Raw genomic sequence first — 22523 nt, 5'->3', positions numbered from 1 at the left:
AATGGCTAATGTTATCCCACTTTTTAAAAAAGGAGGGAGGGAGAAAACAGAGAACTATTGACCTCTCAGCCTGACCTCGGTGGTGGGAAAGATGCTAGAATCCATTATTAAGGATGAAATAGTGGCATATTTAGATAGCAGTGATAGGATTGGGCCGAGCCAGCATGGATTTACCAAGGGTAAATCATGCTTGACTAATCTGTTGGTGTTTTTCGAGGATGTAACCAGGAAGTTAGACGGGGGGAGATCCAGTGGATATAGTGTACCTCGATTTTCAGAAGGCATTTGATAAGGTCCCACATAGGAGATTGGTGGGTAAAATCAAAGCTCATGGCATCGGGTGGAAGACATTGACATGGATAGAAAACTGGTTGTCAGATAGAAAGCAAAGGGTAGCGGTGAATGGGTGTTTCTCGGAATGGCAGGTGGTGACTAGTGGGGTGCCACAGGGCTCGGTATTGGGACCACAGCTGTTTACCATTTATGTTAACGATTTGGATGAAGGCATAAAAATAACATCAGCAAATTTATTGATGATACTAAGCTGGGTGGCAGTGTGACATGTGATGAGGATGTTAGGAGAATTCAGGGTGACTTGGATAGGCTGGGTGAGTGGGCAGATGCTTGGCAGATGGCATTTAATGTGAATAAGTGTGAGGTTATCCACTTTGGGAGTAAGAACAGGAAGGCAGATTATTATCTGAACCGTGTAGAGTTGGGTAAGGGAGAAATACAAAGAGATCTTGGAGTCCTTGTTCATCAGTCATTGAAGGTGAATGAGCAAGTGCAGCAGGCAGTGAAGAAGGCTAATGGAATGTTGGCCTTCATTACAAAGGGAATTGAGTACAAGGGCAAGGAAATCCTCTTGCATTTGTACAGAGCCCTGGTGAGACCACACCTGGAGTATTGTGTACAGTTTTGGTCTCCAGGGTTAAGGAAGGACATCCTGGCTGTACAGGAATTGCAGCGTAGATTCACGAGTTTAATTCCTGGGATGTCTGGACTGTCTTACGCAGAGAGGTTAGAGAGACCGGGCTTGTACACGCTGGAATTAAGGAGATTGAGAGGGGATCTGATTGCAACATAAAAGATTATTAAGGGATTGGACAAGATAGAGGCAGGAAATATTTTCCAGATGCTGGGAGAGTCCAGTACCAGAGGGCATGGTTTGAGAATAAGGGGTAAGTCATTTAGGACAGAGTTAAGGAAAAACTTCCTCTCCCAGAGAATTGTGGGGGTCTGGAATGCACTGCCTCTGAAGGTAGTGGAGGCCAATTCTCTGGATGTTTTCAAGAAAGAGCTAGATAGGTATCTTATAGATAGGGGAATCAAGGGATATGGGGACAAGGCAGGAACCGGGTATTGATAGTAATTGATCAGCCATGATCTCAAAATGCCGGTGCAGGCTCGAGGGGCCGAATGGTCTACTTCTGCACCTATTGTCTATTGTCTATTGACATGATGTAGTTATAAATTTCAGAAGTCTTATCAAAAAGTCGAAACAGTTGATATTCTTCAATCAAATGTCAGTGATTTTCAAAATTTCACATTGTTGTTGCATTTTTACAAGTCGAAGTTGATGGCATTTTCTCTGTCCTCTGATAGTTGCTTGCCCTGACAGAGCTCACAATTAAGTATTTGCTTTGGGTGCCTGGTGACACATGTGTAAATATGTCATCCTTTGACTGGAGCTATTTGAGCAAGACAAGAGCTTCCGTACTGGCCTGGGAGAAGACATTGCCATTAGTTCACCTTTCCTGACAATAAATTTGGGGGATTTTGTGAAGATAGTTCTGGTGAAGCTTCTCTTGTGCTTAAATATAGAGTCTCCATGTCTTCAAAGTAGGAAAGGGAATCTCTGTTACTCATTGGATCATTAATGTAGTATTGTTGGAGGTTCTAGTTTTCAACCAATTTTTCTCAAGTCACAAGATGTGGGAGGAGCACAAAAAGTTTTGACAAATTTCTGCCTTTGAAGTGAGTTAGCTCACAAGATATGGAAAGTGATCCGCATTTTCCAGGGATTTACTAGTGATCTCATATCTTATATTGCATCATATCACCTCATAATGTAGAAAGAGGCCATTGAATTTGGGCTGGTTTTCAGAGCATTCACCATCAGTCCAATTCCGCTAATTATTTCCTCATTACCTGTTCTCTCTCACAAGCTTATCAATTCCTCGTGAATTTCCTTCCCCCCCCCCCCCCAACTACACCATGGGTAATTTCCAGCAGCCGACTAAGTACTAGCACATCATTGAGATGTAGGAGGAAACCAGACTGTCCAAAAAAACCAATAGAACAATAAAGAGAATGTGCACACTCCTCACAAATACATTGTGATCTCGAACAAATAATTCCCAGTCATTGAATCTGTACAGCAGCAAACCCAAAGGTCGGGGATGGTTGGGAGGGGGGAATGGTGAGGATTTAGGGTTGGTGCTGGTAAAATCATTTAGTAGTCACTTACTTTTTTTCACAATGCCAGTTTTCACTTCAAACTTGATGCCACCATGTTGTTGCAATATTTCAAACATGACTTGAAACTAGAGCCATGTCTGCCGACCCAGATCCCGTAGCACTAATCAAAAGAAACCTAGAAATTCTTTCAGATTTCTCAAGGACTGGTCTGCAAATGAACGGTTTCAATTCATGGGGCGCTGGCATTAGTACTCAAGAAATAAGGAACCATTCCATCAGGACAGGTTTCACAAACTGTTGGGGCCAGTGAATTGGAGATAGATATGGTTATTATTTATTTGGACGTTACAGAAAAAAAAATAAATTTAGAAAGTTATTGAGAAAGGGTAAGGCAAGATGATAATTGGTAATCAGAGTATCTGAGGAAGTGTTTGAGTATATGAGCATAGGACTGTGTCTCCAACAATAGCTCGAGCAGGGAGAGATAATAAAGAACAAAAGTGAAGGCTTTTTATCTGAATGCTCACAACAACTGTGGCACAATCAGCAGCACAAATAGAAAACAGAATTGGTATGATCTAATAACCAGTACAGTGTTATAGCTGCCAAGCATCCAGGGTTGGCCGTTAGTACTTAGGGCTGCTTAATTTTTAGAAGAGTTAGGCAAATCAGCAATCACTATCATCAGTACAAACACCTATATTTATGCTGTTGGTTCTTTTATTGAAGTGTCTTTTAATTCAACTTAAGAACACCTTTTAGCTGTATAATAAAAACTTGCACTCTTTCTGGAGAGCATAAAGATCTGCAGTGTTCAAAGTTCATTGAGGCACTTTAGTGGAGATTGCAGAACAAAAAACTGCAGCTTTGATTTCTTTAGCAGTTACAACTGTATGGCCAATTATGTCAAAGAAACTGCTTGAGCCTGCCTCTCTCCAATTCCACAATATCACAATAATCTCACAATCATATCTTTGTGGTACCTAATAAGACTATTTCACAGTAAAACAATAGTTGACATAGCAAATAACAATGGCAGCCATAACCAAAAAAAAGAGACACAACTCATTTGTCCTTAAATTTACCAAACCACGTATTTACTGTTGCTTTTTACTATTTATCGACTGTTGGTTTTCTCTGCTCCATAAAGGTCTGCCAGTATTTTAAACCGTGGTCCCCAGTTGGTGAGGTAATCATAATCCTGATCCATATCTGCATTAACTGATTCCAAAGAGCTGAGTGACTCAGCCAATGAGCAGTTCCCTTCGTAAGCGTATGTAACCAGTGAATCATAAGGAGGTGCACTGAGATCTGCATCATTCTCTCGCAATCGCTGGTCGATGAAGTCTCTGATGTTTGTGCTGTTTTTCACTATTATGGTCTGACGATGTGGATGGCGGGTCTCGGGCATTACATCTCTTCGTAGCTGTATATCTTCAATTAAGTCAGGTTTCCGTAGTGTACTAATGTCAAAAGCTTGGGTGTCCTCTTCTCCACCTCCTTCATCATCATAACTGATTACATTGTCTCTGATATCCTCCTTCGAAGTCATGCAGATTTCTTTCTTCCTTTGTCTTCTTAATGCCACAAACAGCACGACAATAACTAAACAAAATTGTAAGAAGTTAAAAATACATTTCTTCTAAATGAAAAGCATAAAAAATCAGCTGCATGGCAAAGATTGAAAAAAATTATAATTAATGTATTAACTTGCAACTTAACACTTATCAGTTAAGGTCTGAATTGATATGTTGGGAATTAAGGTAAGAATAAATAATTTTTCCTGAAATGAAATCCCTGACCAAAAACAATTACTGAACAGGGTGGGAGAGAAATTTGTCCTCTTGCACACATCACTATATCACACACATAGCATATAGAATAATGGATAATTTTCTTTATTAGTATTCTTATCAAAGTTTAAATATTTTGAAACATATTAGCTATTGGTTCCAAAAAAGAGGTGGGGTGATATAGTGGTCAAATAGCCAAGCCATTACGTTTCACAGGATTTATCCGAGAAAACTTCTGGGGGTAATGCTAGATGCTCCAGTCTTCCTCAATGATTTCTTCCCAACTACTCTACTATACTAATCTAATGGGGCCCCGTGCTCTAACATAACTGCCTGGCTTCCTCAAGTTTTTAGGAATTTAAAGCAATCTTGGAATCTCAGAAACTTAGAGCAGAGAAAGAAACATTTTGTGCAGTCTGACTGCAAATGAAAAACTAAAGCCAACCAAGATAATGAAGATGGGTGTTTAAAGGATACAGTGGGACATAGATCAGCAAGGAATCTGAGCAGAACAGTGGCAGATTGTATTAAATCCAGACAATGCACTTTGTGAAATAAGGTTAGATTCAGTTGGGACAAATGGAGTAAATAGCAGAAATTTTAGGAGCACTATTAGTTGACAAACAGAGCTTTCTGACAGTAGCAACTCAAGCAGATAGGATAATGAAAACAGCACTTGGTATTTTTGCTTCACAGTCCATGACAAGAAATATAAAATATGGGCACAGTCATACTAAATATTAATTTTACTGTAACTGCACTGTGTACAACTCATTCTGTTGTATTGCACCATGTCACAAGAAGAATGTGGTAGCAGTGGTAGAAGTATAGGGGAGAATCACTTGAATATTGCCTGGAATGGAAGACTGCAGATATAAAAGGAGAATGGATAGGCTGTATTAATTCTCACTGGAACATAGGAGGTCTATGGATAACCTTGTAGAGCTTACCAAAAATTATGATCAGCATAGATAGGGTAGATAGTCAGGATTTGTCTCCCAGGGCAGGGAAGTTTAAAACTAGAGGGTGTAGGTTTAAGGAGAGAGCATAAAAATTTTAAAGGGTTCTGAAGACAGCATTCTCCACATACAGAGGGTTGTGTGCACATTTCTTTCTATTACCAAAGTGCATGACCATGTGTTTTCCAACATTGTATTTCACCACATTCTTGACCATTCAAGTGCTTCTGCAGCCTACCTGTTTCCTTAATGCTACCTGCCCCCTCCCAATCTTTGTATCATCTGCAAACTTGGCAGCAAAGCCATCTATTCCATCATCTAAATCATTGATATTCAGTATAAAAAGAAGTGGTCCCAACACCGACCCCTGCAGAACACCACTAGTTACTGGCATCCAACCAGACATGTATCCTTTTATTCCCATTCACTGCTTCCAACCAATCAGCCAATGCTCTAACCATGTTAGTAACTTTCATCTCATAACATGGGCTCTTAACTTGGTAAGCAGCCTCATGTGTGGCACCTAGTCAAAGGCCATCTGAAAATCCAAACATACAACATCCACTGCAATATCTTTATCTATCCTATTTGTAATCTCCTCAAAGAATTCCAACAGGTTTGTCAGGCAAGAATTTCCCTTAATGAAACCATGCTGACTTTATCCTATATTGCCCTGTGTCAGCAAGTACTCCACAACCTCAGCCTTAGCAATTAAATCCAACATCTTCCTAACCACTAAGGTCAGGCTAAGTGGTCTATAATTTCTTTTCTGCTGCCTTCCTCCTTTCTTAAAGAGTGGAGTGACATTTTCAATTTTCCAGTCCTCTGCAACCAAGCCAGGATCCAATGATTTTTCAAAGATCATCGCTAATGTCTCCACAGTCTCCACTGCTACCATTTTCCGAACCCTAGGGTGCATTTTTTTTCTGGTCTAGCTGACTTATGTATCCTTAGATCTTACAGCTTTTTGAGTACTTTCTCTCTAGTAATAGTAACTGCACTCACTTCTCTTCCTCCACACACTACAACATCTGGCACACTGCTAGTGTCTTCTGCAGTGAAAACTGATGCAAAATACTCACTTAGTTCATCTACCATCTCCTTGCCCCGTTATTATTTCTCCCGCCTCATTTTCTAGCAGTCCTATATCTACTTTTATCTCTCTTTTATTTTTTTGCATGCTTGAAAAAACTTCTATTATCCACTTTGATATTATTTGCTAGTTTGCTTTCATATTTCATGTTTTCCCTTCTAATTATTCTTTTAGTTGCTCTCAGTATGTTTTTAAAAACTTCCCAATCTTCTATCTTCCTGATAATTGTTGCTTTGTTGTATGCCGTCTCTTTTGTTTTTACATTAGCTTTATCTTCCCTTGTCAGCCACCATTGTACTATTTTGCCACTTGAGTATTTCTTCATTTTTGGAATACCTCTGTCCTGCACCTTTTTCACAGAAACACATGCCATTGCTGCTCTGCTGTCATGTCTGCCAGCAGCTCCTTCCAATTTACTTTGGAAACTCCTCTCCCATACCACTGTAATTTCCTTTACTCTGCTGAAATACTGCTACATCAGACTTTACTTTCTCCCCATCAAATTTCAAGTTGAACTCAATTGTATTGTGATCACTGGCTCCGAAGGACTCTTTTACCTTAAGCTCCCTAATTGCCTCTGGTTCATCTCATAACACCCAATCCAGTGTAAGTGATCCTCCAGTAGGCTCAATAACAAACTGCTCTAAAAAGCCATCTCATAGGCATTCATGAAACTCACTCCCTTGAGATCCATTACCAACATGATTTTCCCAATCAACCTACCTGTTACGATTTCCCATGACTATCATAACATTGCCCTTTTGACACGCCTTTTCTATTTCCTGTTGTAATATATAGTCCACATTCCAGCTACTGTTGGGGGACCTGAATATAATTGCCATCAGGGTCCTTTTACCCTTGCAGTTTCCGAACTGAACTCACAATGACTCAGCATCTTCCGATCCTATGTCATGTCTTTCTACTGATTTGTTGCCATCGTTTACCAACAGTGCCATGCTACACCCTCTGCCTACCTTCCTATCCCTCTGATACAATGTGTAATCGTGGACATTCAGCTCCCAACTACAACCATCCTTTAGCCATGATTCAGTGATGGCCAGAACATCATGCCAGACAATCTGTAATAGTGTAACAAGATCATCCAGCTTGTTTCTTATACTCCATGCTTTCCCTGACAGTTGCGACTGCACGCTATCTTAGCTTTTTTACTATCTGTTCTATATTGAGTCCCTTCATCCGGTTCCCACACCCCTGCCAAACTAGTTTAACCCTCCCAGACATCTCTTACAAACCTGCCTTGAGAATATTGGACACTTTTGGGTTTAGGTGCTACCCATTTCTTTTGTACGGGTATGAGGAGTCTTGTCTCCACCATCTTATTAAGCAGTGTGATCCAGAACACAACCATGTCCTGGGTGATGTACGATTTTCCACCAAGTTCCTCTATTACCTCTCTTAATTATCATAAGTCTATCCTATTTATTGTCCTCTCTGCAAAGCGACATGGGCCCTTTATGTCTTGCCCACTGGGTCACTCATACTTCCACCAAGGGAAGCACGTTGCATTCCAAAAACAGAATATTCACTTCTCGTAATCTACCAATGAGTACTCTGTTGAAAATTTAATGCCGCTCTCTGCAAAATCATCTGTTCTATTCATTTCTCCCCACTGCACATATCACCACTTTGGGAAATGTTATAGTAGATATCTTTTAATATAACAAAGTAAGGAACCCTTCCTGTGACCCTCAGCTGCATTGATGGCCTGAATTAAGTTTGACAGTCCATTACTTCAGATTCTTTCAGGGCTGAGTTCATCAAAGATCCCCAAGTGTGAGTGAAATTGTGTTTGAGTGGAGAACTGGTGGCTGAAAGTTATTCTGAAATTCCCCGTCCAGAGAGGAAAGGGAAATATTATGGTTGTTTCAAATGTTTTCCACCACTGAAAGAAGAGCCTTCTTGATATTTTCTTGTCTTGGCAATTCCAAAGAAAATGTTTTAAGGCATTAAACTTGGAACAATTAATATTTAATTTCAAGATAGAATTACCATTAAAATCATTGTTTGAAATTCAGCATTTTAAATTATCTAGATATTTGATATGTTAAACCCCTACTCTAGCTTTTCCTTTTTTACAATAACTGTTTCTTTGCAGAAGAACCTTAGAATGGAACAACTTCACTTTGCTTGCAAACATAATCTCAGAGTTTTCATTTACCAGTCAAAATCAAAACCCAGATACTGAAGGTGGGGGAATGAATGTGTGGAGAGTGATTACAACAGCAGTTGTTAGTCTTGCATTAGCTTAGAGCTCACAATCAACAATAGGCTTCTCTACCTTTTCCCTTCCATGGGTAAAAATAGTTGCACCAAGAGTGGAACACAGTGGCCAGGTCAAGTTGTCAAGGAAATACTTATAACTGCTAACTAGACAGGGAAAACTCTCATCGGGGGTTAGTTTGGCTCTTTGCATCTTGGCATGAGTGGGGATGATAAACCCACAGGAGTCAGTTTTTATCATTATTGACCCATTTTGTGCATTAGAGGTTATTACGCGATTTTCAAAGGGTTTTTCAATAAGGTTGGTTTAAGATAAATTTTCCAAAAAATTCATCACTGAATGTAAACTCTGAATTCTGCATATTCAGTCAATACTCTTTGTAATCAATTAGTAAGTGAATAGCCAATGTCTGGCTAGATTGCAGTGGTTGGAGACTAAAGCAGATAATAAACTGCCCAATCCTGATACAGGGTCTCAGCTCAGTCAATAACATTGACCATCTTATTGTCTCCACAGACGCTACTTCATTTTTTCCATCTGCTTGATTTTTTTGTTGTTACCAATTACCAGTGACAAGAAGCAGCCTAATAGTCTGTGGTCCTCTTATTTACTTGTCAACATACTGTTTTAAAAGTCTAGGGCACTCAGGACAGGAAAAAAAAAGCTTCATTCAGTATAGTATACATCCTTTCAAACACTTTTGGACAAATCAGAAATGAAATTAAATTTTTACCCTGATAAAAAACTACAAGCAGTTTTCTCTGGAGTAGAGGAAAATTAGTAACTTGAATTTCCACTTGTCATTTGTCACTCTACTACAGAACTACGTGTAATAAATAAAGCACATCTATTTCACGTGCTATATCAGTTAAGGTTAAGATGAAAATGATCACTAAAATATAAAAATAGCTGGTTAAATTTAAATCTGAGACCTGAAGTGCTAACAAATCTATTAAAATGTGGTTTCAGCTGAGCATCATATGTCATGGCACAGCCTCAGAATAGAAGGTCATCTCTTTAGAAATGAGATGAGGAATTTCTATGGAATCTATGGAATCAACTGCCACAGACGGCTGGAGGCTACGTAAATGGGTATATTTCAAATGGAGGTTGATAGTTTCTTAATTAGTAAGGGCATCAAAGTTTAAAGAGAGAAAGCAGGAGAATTGTCATTGAGAGGGAAAATAAACAAACCGTGATCAAATGGCAGAGCAGACTCAAAGGGCCAAGTGGCCTAATTCTGCTCACTTATCTTATAATTAGAATTGTTATAAATGTTCTAACATTTCGAATTGATAGAATTTTAAGGAATTGCTGTATTGGCTTCTCTGTTCTGAGTATATCTAGTATTTCCTCTCTTCATTTTTGTAAATTCAGTTTACCACTAATTTGCTTTTGAATAAGAAATATCGGCTCTTCTTTCAATTTCTGGATGTGTGTGTGATTTATGAAGTTACAGCCATCAAGAAATCAATGAACTATAATGTCAAATGGCATTTTCATTTTAACTCAGTAAGCTTTATTGGTGATTGTTCGCCCATTTAAGTGTCACCAAAGTCCATTGAACCATGTTGCAATGTTAGACTCACCAAGAAGTATAATAATGCAAAGCAAGATTGCTATCAGTGCCTCTGTGCTCAAGCCCACTGGCAGAAAGATTGCTTCTACGTTACAGGATAAGATTGTACCATCCACATCGCATCCGCAGACTCGTATTGTCAAAGTATTTGTGCTGCTTTGTGTAGGGTACCCACTGTCTGAGATCACAACTGGAAGGAAATAGAGCTCCAATTGCCTGCGACTATAACCGTTCCTCTTAGATAAGATTCCAGCTGTGTTGTCTAAGGCAAGCACAAGAAAGAAGATTTTTAAAAATGTAAAACAAATTATACAACGTTAGAGAATTATTATGTGTCAGTTCTTTGGCACAGCATTTCAAATGATCTAACACAACTTCATTTATTTTCTCAACTGTGACTCATTCATCCATACTCCTACCTCCAAGTCAGAAAAGCATGAGTTCAATTCCCAAGTGAGATATCTAGTCACACAAAAAAAATGAGGACCAAAGTGCCAATGCATTAGTACGCGATGGCCATACTGTTGGAAGTGTGATATGTCGGGAGTTAAACACCCATCTTATACAAGTGCACAGAATGTAATCCTTGTTTAGTTTTCAAAGAAGAATGAGAAGGTCACATGCTGGAATCTGGTGCAAAATACAAACTAAAGGAAGGATCTTGGCCAGATGACCAGAAACATCAATTACCTTCTACAGTTGTTGCCTGATTGCTGAGTTCTTCTAATAACCTTGTTTTTGTTACATTATCACTGCCCAATATTCCCCCATCTTTCTATATGGACATTTGCAGTTATTTTTGAGCTGAATGGTAACAAATTAACTGCTGTACTGCTTTACTTTACAACTGAGAACACCCAACTAAAGAACTGCATACACTATGTTGCTCCTTTGCATTAGCTATAGATGTAGGCACTTTCTTTTCTTACTAATCTGTCAAAACTGTTCTAACACTTAGTGAATGCATCCAGCAAAGGTGTGAAAAAAACACTGGAACACTCAATAACTAATCTCTGAAATTTAAGAGCTAATACTAAAGGAGATTTGGTCTGTGGGTGATAGTTTATTTATTTAGAGATACAGCACAGCCTTACTGACTCAACGAGTCCATGCCACCCAATAAGATCCATGTGACCAATTAGCTTACTAACCCAAATGACTTTGGAGTGTGAGGGGAAACCCAGAAGAAGTTCATGTGGTCATCGTGAGAATTTAAAAATGTCTTACAGATAGCAATGGAAATAAATCCTGATTACTGGCACTTTAATAACATTAAATTAACTACTCTGCTACCTTGATGCCCTTTCTTTACTAACTGAACATAACCAGTGAATAATAGAATGGAAAATGATGCATACTATATGGTAAAGCATTGTATAGTTTCTGAGTCCACAATAACATTCTGGTCTTTTGCAAGAATCTTTATGAACCATTTCTAGGTTTCAATCGGGCTTTAAAGATTCAAGTATTTTGTATATATTAAGAGGATTGGAAAAATATGATGTGGCTAAATATGACAAGTTATCAAAATCTTATTTTGATATACTAATTACTATGTTAGCCCAAATAAATTTTGATAGAAAGAGGAAGTATAATTAGTTAGAATTTTACTTAAACTCTTGACTTCAGTAAGATGAATCCCAACAGGAATATTTAATTTATTTTTAATAATAAAATATCATTGTCACTTTACCTAGTGTTTATTCATAACATATTTAAAGAAACAAACATGTGCCTGATATCCTTTTTCACAACCTATAGATATTCAAAAGAGATTTCCAGCCAAAGAATTCCCTTTGGAGTCCAGTCACTGTCATGACATATAAAAAAAATTGCAGTCAATTGTGCACAATTAGCTCCACAAACAGCAAAAGATGAAGACAATGAAGTATTCCTTTCTTTTTGGAACTTGAATACAGATTAGTTATGGACCCAGACATTGGTAATTATAAACAGCCCTGCTCTTTTTCAAACATGAACCTGGATCTACCCAGAGGGCAGAGGGAGCCTTGATCTTGTCTGAATTGAAACACTTCAGCAGTGTAGTGTAGTGCTCCCATGGTACTGAATTAGATTGTTAGCCTGGACTTCAAACTCAAAACACTGAAATGTGACTTTGAAATGACAACCTTACAAACATAAAAAAACATATACATTAAGAAGAGCAGAACTAGCCCCTAGCCCTTGAATCCACTCCATCATTTAATAAAACCATAGCTAATTTAATACTGATCTTGGTGCCGCGCTTTCATCTACCTGTGATAACCTTTCATGTCCTTATTCTTCAAAGTGTGAATCAGGTGAGCTAGCTACCGTCTGAACATGATTTTTATTTCTTTGCAGAAATATTGGGAAGGTATCAACTGTTCATCAAATAATTAATTTCTTTCTTAAAATAAACACACTGTGACTCCTGAAATAATGAGAACCACAGCGCGTTGTTTCTAGAGAAAGTTCAAACAAAACCTCCTCAGGCAATGCCCAGTTCTTCATGGTTCACTGCTAGGCAAAGGTGCTTGTAAACCAGAGGAAATATAAGACCCAATATTTCTGAGCTCTGCAGTCCTACTATATCGAATCATAAACAGTATATACAATCAAGTTTTAGGTTAAGTGGCGGGTTGAATTTGACAGTTGCTACAAGGCTGCAGGCACCATGTTTCACATGTAAACTTGGTTTGTAGTTATGTTTCAGACTTTCAGCTACGTGCTGAGCCCAGCTCCACATACTCTTCACACATGACTGCACCCCCATCTACACCTCCAACTCCATAATTAAATTTGTGGATGATACCACAGTGATTGGTCTGATCTCGGACGAGGATGAAACAGCCTTCAGGCTCGAGGTGGATCATCTGATGGAGTGATGTAAGGACAACGACCTGGTCCTTAACACTTCTAAAACAAAAGAGATGATCATTGACTTCAGGAGATCAAAGGACAGAGTACACACTCCCCTCCATATATGTGGAGCAGTAGTGGAAAGTGTGGAAAACCTAAAGTTCCTTGGAGTTATGTTGTTAAAACAGCTGACATGGACCACCAACACCTCGCTGACATGGACCACCAACACCTCGCTGACATGGTCCACCAACACCTTGCTGACATGGACCACCAACACCTCGCTGACATGGATCACCAACACCTCGCTGACATGGACCACCAACACCTCGCTGACATGGACCACCAACACCTCGCTGACATGGTCCACCAACACCTTGCTGACATGGACCACCAACACCTTGCTGACATGGACCACCAACACCTCGCTGACATGGTCCACCAACACCTTGCTGACATGGACCACCAACACCTCGCTGACATGGACCACCAACACCTCGCTGACATGGTCCACCAACACCTTGCTGACATGGACCACCAACACCTTGCTGACATGGACCACCAACACCTCGCTGACATGGATCACCAACACCTCGCTGACATGGACCACCAACACCTCGCTAACATGGACCACCAACACCTCGCTGACATGGACGACCAACACCTCGCTGACATGGACCACCAACACCTCGCTGACATGGACCACCAACACCTCGCTGACATGGACCACCAACACCTTGTTGCTTGTACAAAAGGCAGAACAAAGACTCTTCCTCCTCAGAAAGCTGAAACAGGCCAAACTCCCACAAAAGCTGTTGCTCAACTTCTACAGAAGCACAATTGAAACCATCCTGACCAATAGCACCACCGTGTGGTATGCCAGCTGCACAGCCGCTGAATGACAAGACCTGCATCGTGTGGTGAAGGCGGCCCAGTGAATTGTCAGGATGGAGCTCCCAGGACTGGATACCATCTATTCCAGCAGACTCAGGAGGAAATCAATCAGCATAACCAGAGACATCACACACCCCGGCCACTCCCTGTTTGACCCACTGTCGTCCAGCAAAATGTTCAGGACACTAAAAGCCAGAACAAATAGACTGAGGAACAGCTTCTACCCAAGAACTGTGGCCTCCATCACACCACTCCCACAGAACAATGACTGAAACTGTGAGCACACACAAGGACTCAAATACTTGCACTAACGGCACTTTGTGCATTACTGTGATATTTTGTGCTGCTGCAACTTATTTTCTGCTACTTATCTATTTAATACTGTTTTTCTATTACTGTCTTGTTTTTATCTGCCGCTTTGTTTGATTGCCTGAGACGAAGCCAAACAGAGTTTCATTGTACCTATGTATAATGACAATAAAGATCATTCAATTCAATTCAGTCTGAACTATGAACGGTTCACAGGACTAGAATCCTGGGATAAACTGGAGGACCTGCATATATTTGTAACTCTTCAGGCTTTCTCACTGAATATTAGTTTCAGATACTTCCAACATTGTAATTGGCCCTTCAGTTAACCAAAACCAGGATGAGCAGCTACTGTGACTGATCTTTCCCTCACATCCCTATCAACTCCTCCCATTCCAAATGTCTTCCTCACAACAAATCACCCCATTACCATCAATTCTCAAGCCACCATCTTCAAACAGCAACTCAAAAGAAAGAAGTTATTAATCATCATGGCTTTGGCATGTGGGAGGAAACTAGAGCGCCCTAAGGAAATCTACACATCACAAGGAGAATGTGCAACTGGCATGCAGACACCTCCTGAGGTCAGATTGACCACAATCTGAGTACTGGAGCTTTGAGGTCTCTCCAAATATTTAGCTCAAAGGATTCTGACTGTTGATGCACTCATTTTTGAAAAGAGGTTCAGCATTGCAAAGAACAGAAAAAAGACACAAAATCTTTCATAAATCTCCCATGGCTACTTTGACTATACCTCTTCCCACTCTGTCACCTGTAAAAAGGTCATTCCTGTGGTCTCAGTTCCTTTGTCTCTGCCGCATCTATTCCAAGGATGAGGCTTTCTTTTCCAGAACATCAGAAATGTCCTTCTTCAGAGAATGGTGTTCCTCTTCCTCCAGCCTCGCACACATCTCCTCCGTTTCCCAGACGTCCACCCTCACCCTCTCTTCCCACCATCTTAAAAGGGATAGCGTTTCTCTTGTCTGCAGCTCCCACCACTTGAGTCTCTGCATGAAGCAAATCATTTCTCACAACCTGCACCATCTTCAAAGGGATCATACTACCAAACATATCTTTACCTCCCCATGAATCTCCACTTTCCACAGGGATTTCTCCTTCTGTGTTTCCCTTGGCTCTCCCTGCTAATCTCCCTCTTGGCACTTATGCCTAAAAGCAGAGAAAGTGCTACAACTGCCCATCTATCTCTTCCTCATCTATAGTCAGGGTCCCAAAGATTCCTTTCAGAGGAGGCAACATTTTACCTGCAAATCTGTCGGTGTTAACTACTCTATCTGATGCTCCGATACAGGACTTCTATATTGATGAATCTGATGTAGATTTGAATACCGCTTTATCAAGCCCCTTGCTCCAAGCACAAAAAAGAGGATTGCCCAGTGGCCAACAATTTTGATGCCCATCTATAGTCCCATTCCAACATGTCAGTCCATGCCTCTTCTTCAGCCTTGATAAGGATACTCTCTATTGGGAGGGAAAAAAAACCTCATATTCTGGGTAGCTTCCAACCAAGTCAAGTCAAGTCAATTTTATTGTCATTTTGACCATAACTGCTGGTACAGTACATAGTAAAAACAAGACAACGTTTTTCAGGACCATGGTGTTACATGACACAGTACAAAAAACTAGACTGAACTAGGTAATAAAAAAAAAACAACACAGAGAAAGCTACACTAAACTGCAGACCTACCCAGGACTGCATAAATGCACAAAAAAAGTGCAAGCATTTACAATAAATAATAAACAGGACAGTAGGGCAAGGTGTCAGTCCAGGCTTCAGGCATTGAGGAGTCTGATAGCTTGGGGGAAGGAACTGTTACACAGTCTGATCGTGACAGCCCAAATGCTTCAGAGCCTTTTCCCAGATGGCAGGAGGGAGAAGAGATTGTATGAGGGGTGTATGGGGTCCCTCATAATGCTGTTTCCTTTGTGGATGCAGTGTGTAGTGTAAATATCCGTGATGGCTGGGAGAGAGACCCCGATAATCTTCTCAGCTGACCTCACTATCCGCTGCAGGGTCTTGCGATCCGAGATGGTGCAATTTCCGAACCAGGCAGTGATGCAGCTGCTCAGGATGCTCTCAGTACAACCCCTGTAGAATGTGATGAGGATGGGGGGTGGGAGATGGACTTTCCTCAGCCTTTGCAAAAAGTAGAGATGCTGCTGGGCTTTCTTTGCTATGTTGCTGGTGTTGAGGGATCAGGTGAGGTTCTCCGTCAAGTGAACACCAAGAAATTTGGTTCTCTTTACGATCTCTACAGAGGAACCATCAATTTATGCCAACTAGCATGAGAAATTACTTCTCTAAATTTTGTTAGATTTTCCCTTCCCCTCTGCTTCCAGTCCCCACTCTGGCTCCCATTTTATCTCTTCCTTTCTCCTCAACCGCTTATCACTCCTTCCTGTCTGGGAAATGGAGGAGACGTGTGTGAGGCTGGAGGAAGGGAAACACCATTCTTTGAAGAAGAAGGACATTTCTGATGTTCTGGAAAAGAAAATAAATGGGCAGACTATTATTTAAATGGGGAGAGAATTCAAAGTTCTGAGATGCAACAGGACTTGGGAGTCCTCATGCAGGATACCCTTAAGGTTAACCTCCAGGTTGAGTCGGTGGTGAAGAAGGCGAATGCAATGTTGGCATTCATTTCTAGAGGAATAGAGTATAAGAGCAGGGATGTGATGTTGCAGCTCGATAAGTCACTGGTAAGACCTCACTTGGAATACTGTGTGCAGTTTTAGGCTCTTTATTTAAGAAAGGGTGTGCTGACATTGGAGAGGGTTCAGAGAAGATTCACTAGAATAATTCCAGGAATGAGAGGGTTTACATATGAGGAACGTTTGACTGATCTTAGACTGTACTCCTTGGAGTTTAGAAGAATGAGGGGGTACCTCATAGAAACATTTCGAATGTTGAAAGGCATGGACAGAGTGTATGTGGCAAAGTTGTTTTACATGGTGGGGGAGTCTAGTACAAGAGGGCATGACTTAAGGTTTGAAGGGCACTCATTCAGAACAGAGTTGCAAAGAAATGTTTTTAGCCAGAGGGTGGTCACGGGTGGCAGTGGGGGTCAAGTCATTGGGTGTACTTAAGGCAGAGATTGATAGGTATCTGTGTAGCCAGGGCATCAAAAGTTATGGTGAGAAGGTGGAGAGTGGGACTAAATGGGAGAATGGATCAGCTCAAGATAAAATGGTGGAGCAGACTTGATGGGCCAAATGGCCAACTTCTGCACCTTTGTGTTATGGTCTTATGGTGCCCCTTCTCCTTCCCTTTTTTCAAAGGTCTACTTTCCTCTCCTATCATATTCCTTTTTCTCCAGCTTAATCCACCTATCACCTCTCAGCTTCTTACTTCTTCACCCTTCCCACCCCACCTTCCTTCCCCCTCACCTGGCTTCAGCTATGACCTTCTAACTTGTACTCTTTCCACTCCCCCACTTTCTTACTCTGGCTTCTTCCTCTTCTTTCCAGTCCTGATAAGGGTCCTTGGTCCAAAACATTGACAGTTAATTCAATTTTGAATTGTCAGACCATCTGGGTTTCTCCAGCATGTTGTATGTGTTAGTTTGGAGATATAATTGCAAAATTCCTATTTGTATTGTAGAAATCCATGTATGGTATGTTTAATACTTGATCCTGCAACTTCCATTCATTAATAAAATATCTCTGAATTTGACTGACCCGTTAATGAAAAGGTAAAATTTTATAGAAAAGCTATTGATGAGTTTTAATGCTAATCCACAATAGATTTGCCAGTGGGTCAAACTGAATTACTCAAAAATTCATCCTCAGTTGATTGAGTAAATGCACTAAACAATTACATCAGCACAATGCATTCTATCTTTGAAGTACATGTTATCGATATCTCTAGAATAGATTAGAGGCAGTGCAATTCAACTTACGTAGAGATTTTCTCTTCTAATTGATGACATAGGGATATGGAAGTTAAATTTCAAAAATCTGTTGGGACATACTTACTGCTGAAGTGAAAAGCAGATGGGAAACTGGCAAAAACATTTCTATCCAGTACTAATACTTCAGACCTACTCACAGTTTACTTGAAGTACAGAAGTTTCCCTCTTCAGGACTAACATCTTGTTAATATGCTATCTATAGAAAATGGTGTAAGACTTCATTTTGGGGGAATGGAAAGTGCTTGCTGGGGTTGGAGGGTGAAGAACTGAATGATAAATACATGAGATACTGTAAATAAATGCTTAACAACCAGCTTGCTAGAGTTTGCACGCACAGATTCCTAAGTTATCCAACATTTTGGTATGAAATGCAGAATGCTGGCCTATAATTTATGCTGCGCGTTAGATGGGGAATTGTCAATGTACAAAGACACTTCAGTGTTCTTGTATACAGGTAATTGAAATCAAATGTGCAGCAATCAATTAAAATGCTAATACCATGTTGACAAAAGATTTTGAGTAGAGGAGCAAATAATGTCTTACTACAATTATAGAGGATCCTGATGAGACCACACCTGGAATATTCAATGCTGTTTTGCCCTCCTTATCTACATAAGATATATTTGTCACAGAGGAAGTGCCACAAAAGCTTCACCTGATTTCCTCTGGCAGAATGCTGTATACTGCATGAGGGTCACCATCTCAGGTTTGAGAATAAGACATTTTGAACTAAAATTTAAAGGTGAAATTTCTTCAATCAGAAAGTGATGAACCTTATTTAAGAAGATCATTGTTTTGAATAAAATGGCATTAAAGGGAATGAAGAGAAAGCAGTATTATAATATTGAGAGAGATATTCAGCCATGATTTTATTGAAGCACTGAACAGGCTCAAAGGCCCGAATGGGCTACTCCTGCTCTTCTTTTCATGTTTCTCTTGCCCCTGCTGAGACAGATGAGACTTTCATGGACCTTTCCACAGCCTTGTCACTGGTCCTTCTAACAATGCCTCCACAGGAGAGGTTGCAGTATAAAAGCAGAGCTGTCTCCCTCCGGCAAGTTCCTGAGGCATTTGATATCCTGCACCTTCTTCTTCAGTAGAAAGTGAAGGAGTGCATTCTGCAGTATGTTTGGACAACTTTATTTCAAATAGATTCCTATGTTTGCAGGCTATGGGAACTGTGTGTGAAGATTGCAAATGTACCATATTTCAAAGTTTGCAGACAATATGAAGATAGGTGGAGGGCAGGTAGTTTTGAGGAAATAGGAAGGCTACATAAGTACAGAGAGATTAGGAGAATGGGCAAAGGAGTGGCAGAAGGAATACAGTGACAGGAAGAGTATGGTCATACACTCTGATAGAGGAAATGAAAGGGTCCACTCTTTATCACATGAAGAGGAAATACAAAACCTGAGGCACAAGGGGATCTGGGGATCCTTGTGCAGGATTCCTTAAGGGTTATTTTGGAGGTTGAATTTGTGTGAGGAAGGCAAATGTAAAGTTAGCATTCATTTCAAGAGGATTAGAATATAAAAGCAAACATGTAAAGTTGAGGCTTTATTAAAAAAAAACTGGTGAGGCCTCACCTGGAGTACTGTGAGCAGTTTTGGGCCCTTTATCTTAGAAAGGATGTGCTGAAATTGGAGAGCATTCAAAGGCAGTTCCTAAAAAATAATTCCAGGATTGAGTGGTTTGTCATATAAAGAGCATGTGATGGTTGGCTCTGGGCCTGCATTCACTGGAATTCAGAAGAATGAGGGGCGACCTAGTTGAAACCTATTGAATGGTGAAAAACCTTGATAGTGTGGATGTGGAGAGGATGATTCCTCTGATGGAAGTGTCTAAGACGAGAGGACACGGCCTCTGAATAGAGGGGAAAGGAAATGAAAAAGAATTTATTTAGCAAGAGAGTAGTAAATCTGTGGAATTCATTGTTGTTGGCAACCTGACCAATAAATTCTTTATTGGTCAGGGCATGAAGAAATACAGAGGTGGGAAGGCACAACATTGAGGCAACATTGAAAAATACATCAGGCATGATGAAATGGTGGCAAAGACTCAATGGGCCAAATGTCCTAATTCTGGTCCCATATATTATGGTTTTATGGTCATCAACAGGAAACAGTTCCAATCACATGGTTTCATATTAGCAATAAACCTCTTTCTATATACAATTGTTCTGTCAGATATGTTAATGAATGTTGTATTACTTTAGGCCTTACTAACTTTGCATTATTACGAAGGATGAACAACTCTGATGGGCAGAAGGGTGCAGAGTGGCCCATGCCCCCATTTTTGGAGAATCGCAAATCGCTACTATTTCGATGCTGCTAACAAGGAAGTAAGGGAAACAATAGGAAATCTGCCAGGGCAGTTGTTATTGATAACAGCTCATGAAAGAGAATGAGAGAGAGAGACAAGGCTGGGAGGTACACAAGGTGGAACGTCTCCTACTGACAAAAGTGGAGATTTACTGCTGTTGTCTTTTGGAGAAGGATTGTTTACTTGGTACTGCTCTATTCATTGAAATCCCTCAGGGAACAGCCAGAGTGGGCTGGTTTGATTGGTTAAGTCATTCAAACCTGATTGACACCTGAGACCCCGTGAGTGGGGATAAAATTGAGGTCTAGGGTGACACTCCTCAGACGCACCAGGAGAAACGCTAGTGAGCAGCAGAAACCCACGAGACAGTGTGGGACATCGGAGACCGAACGAAGGGTCGGTAAATTTTAACCTTGTTTATAGCGAGACCGGTGGGGGCTGGTGTGTGTGTCCACCCTTGCCTGGGTGACGAGTCCACCATGGAAGAACGGTCTAGCTAAAGGACAGAGGGGTCACACTCGAATGGCCACAACAACGACACATCGACGGATTGAAATCATAAAGGAAGGTTGGCAAAGACCATAGCTGTTACTGTTTGCGCGCTCTCTTTCTCTCATCTCTCTCTCTCCAACAATTGCAACACATCAACCGACAACTACCGCAGCCTGCATGAACTGAACTGAACATTATTTTTCCAGCTGACAATTCATTATCCCCTAGACAAAGATAGAGCTTGTTTTATTATTGATTATTATTATACCTGCACTTTTAGGTTTAGTATTGCTAACGCATATTATCTGTGTATTTGCATTGATATTGTTTTGTATATTTTTACAAATAAATACGGTTGAAAATAGCATCACCAGACTCCAATGGACACTTCTATGCTGGTAAGACACCCAGTTACGGGGTACGTAACAGCATCATACAGTTTCAACTGTGAAGTACTTTAACAAAGCTATAATAACCAGAATACATAGTCAGGTTATAAAGGAACCATAGCGGTTTATCTGAAATTTGCAGAACAGAAAACAATGACCGCCAATTGATTTACAGTACAATGTGGTCAAATAATTTTCAATAGATTAAGTATCTAATAGCAACTATTAGTTCATTCAGCAGACATAAGTACAGGAAAAGTGAGCAAGGAGGGGGACAGAGAAACATGCCTCATAACAGGCAATGCTGGCTATCAAGCAACCCCCAACAATGCCATCTTTCTTGTATGCTCATATGAAAGGTAAATAAATAAGGATCTGCTTCATTGTCACATGTACATCATGACCCCAGCCTTCACCTTGCCTTTTGCTGAATTTCCTGTTAGATTGCTGGCATGTGGTAAGAGTGGGATCACTCACCTCTGCCCCTCTGACCCTTAATGTAGGTGGCCCTCATGGCTGTGTCCTAAGCCCCCTTATTTACTTCCTGTATACCCCTGACTGTGTTGCCACCCACAGCTCCAAACTACTAATCAAATTTGCTGACGATACTACATTATTTGGCCTTATCTCAAATAATAATGAGGCAGCCTACAGAGAAGAAGTCATCACCCTGACACAGTTGCGTCAAGAAAACAACCTCTCCTTCAATATTGCAAAAACAAGGGAGCTGGTTGTGGACTACGTGATGAATAGAGACAGGCTCACATCTATTATCATCAGTGGATCTGATGTTGAGAGGGTGAACAGTTTTAAGTTCCTCGGCATACACATCTCTGAATATCTCCTGTGGTCTGTACACACCGGCTGTGTGAAAAAAGCACAACAGCGCCTCTTTCACCTCAAGCGGTTGAAGAAGTTTGGTATGGATCACCAAGTCCTAAGGACTTTCTACAGGGGCACAATTGAGAGCATCCTGACTGCCTGTCTCATTGCCTGGTATTGGAACTGTACTTACAGCGCATCTGTAGATGTGAACTTCCCACTATTCAGGACATTTACTGAGACAGGTGCATAAAAAGATCCCAAAGGATCATTAGGGACCCAAGTCACCCTAAACGCACCAAGTCACTACAGCATTCCTGCCTGGGGAGGACGGAAACAGGAAGGCTTAAAAGCGAGATCGCGAAGTTTGAATAAATCTTTTACGCAACTGCAACTCACTGTCTGCGTGTCGTTATTCCAACGCCGTGTGTAGCACAC

At 40.6% G+C, this 22523-nt stretch overlaps 1 protein-coding gene across 3 annotated transcripts in view; it reads right to left on the bottom strand.

Annotated features, from left to right (window-relative positions):
* Window positions 1-2909: 2909 nt before the first annotated feature.
* The window catches only part of LOC132378383 (cadherin-12-like), a 401775-nt gene continuing 382161 nt past the window's right edge, over window positions 2910-22523 (bottom strand). For all 3 annotated transcript variants that reach the window (XM_059945256.1, XM_059945257.1, XM_059945259.1), the window contains 2 exons: window positions 10098-10349; window positions 2910-4026 (listed from right to left, as the gene is read on the bottom strand). In XM_059945256.1, the coding sequence (XP_059801239.1) occupies window positions 3539-4026; window positions 10098-10349 (740 nt within the window). In that variant the 3' untranslated portion in view covers window positions 2910-3538. The remainder of the gene's footprint in view (window positions 4027-10097; window positions 10350-22523) is intronic.

The sequence above is a fragment of the Hypanus sabinus genome, chromosome 20 (assembly GCF_030144855.1).
Source record: "Hypanus sabinus isolate sHypSab1 chromosome 20, sHypSab1.hap1, whole genome shotgun sequence".
Taxonomy (NCBI): Eukaryota; Metazoa; Chordata; class Chondrichthyes; order Myliobatiformes; family Dasyatidae; genus Hypanus; species Hypanus sabinus.
The sequence above is the reverse complement of the archived record's forward strand: the minus strand, read 5'-3'. Positions and strand labels throughout refer to the sequence as shown.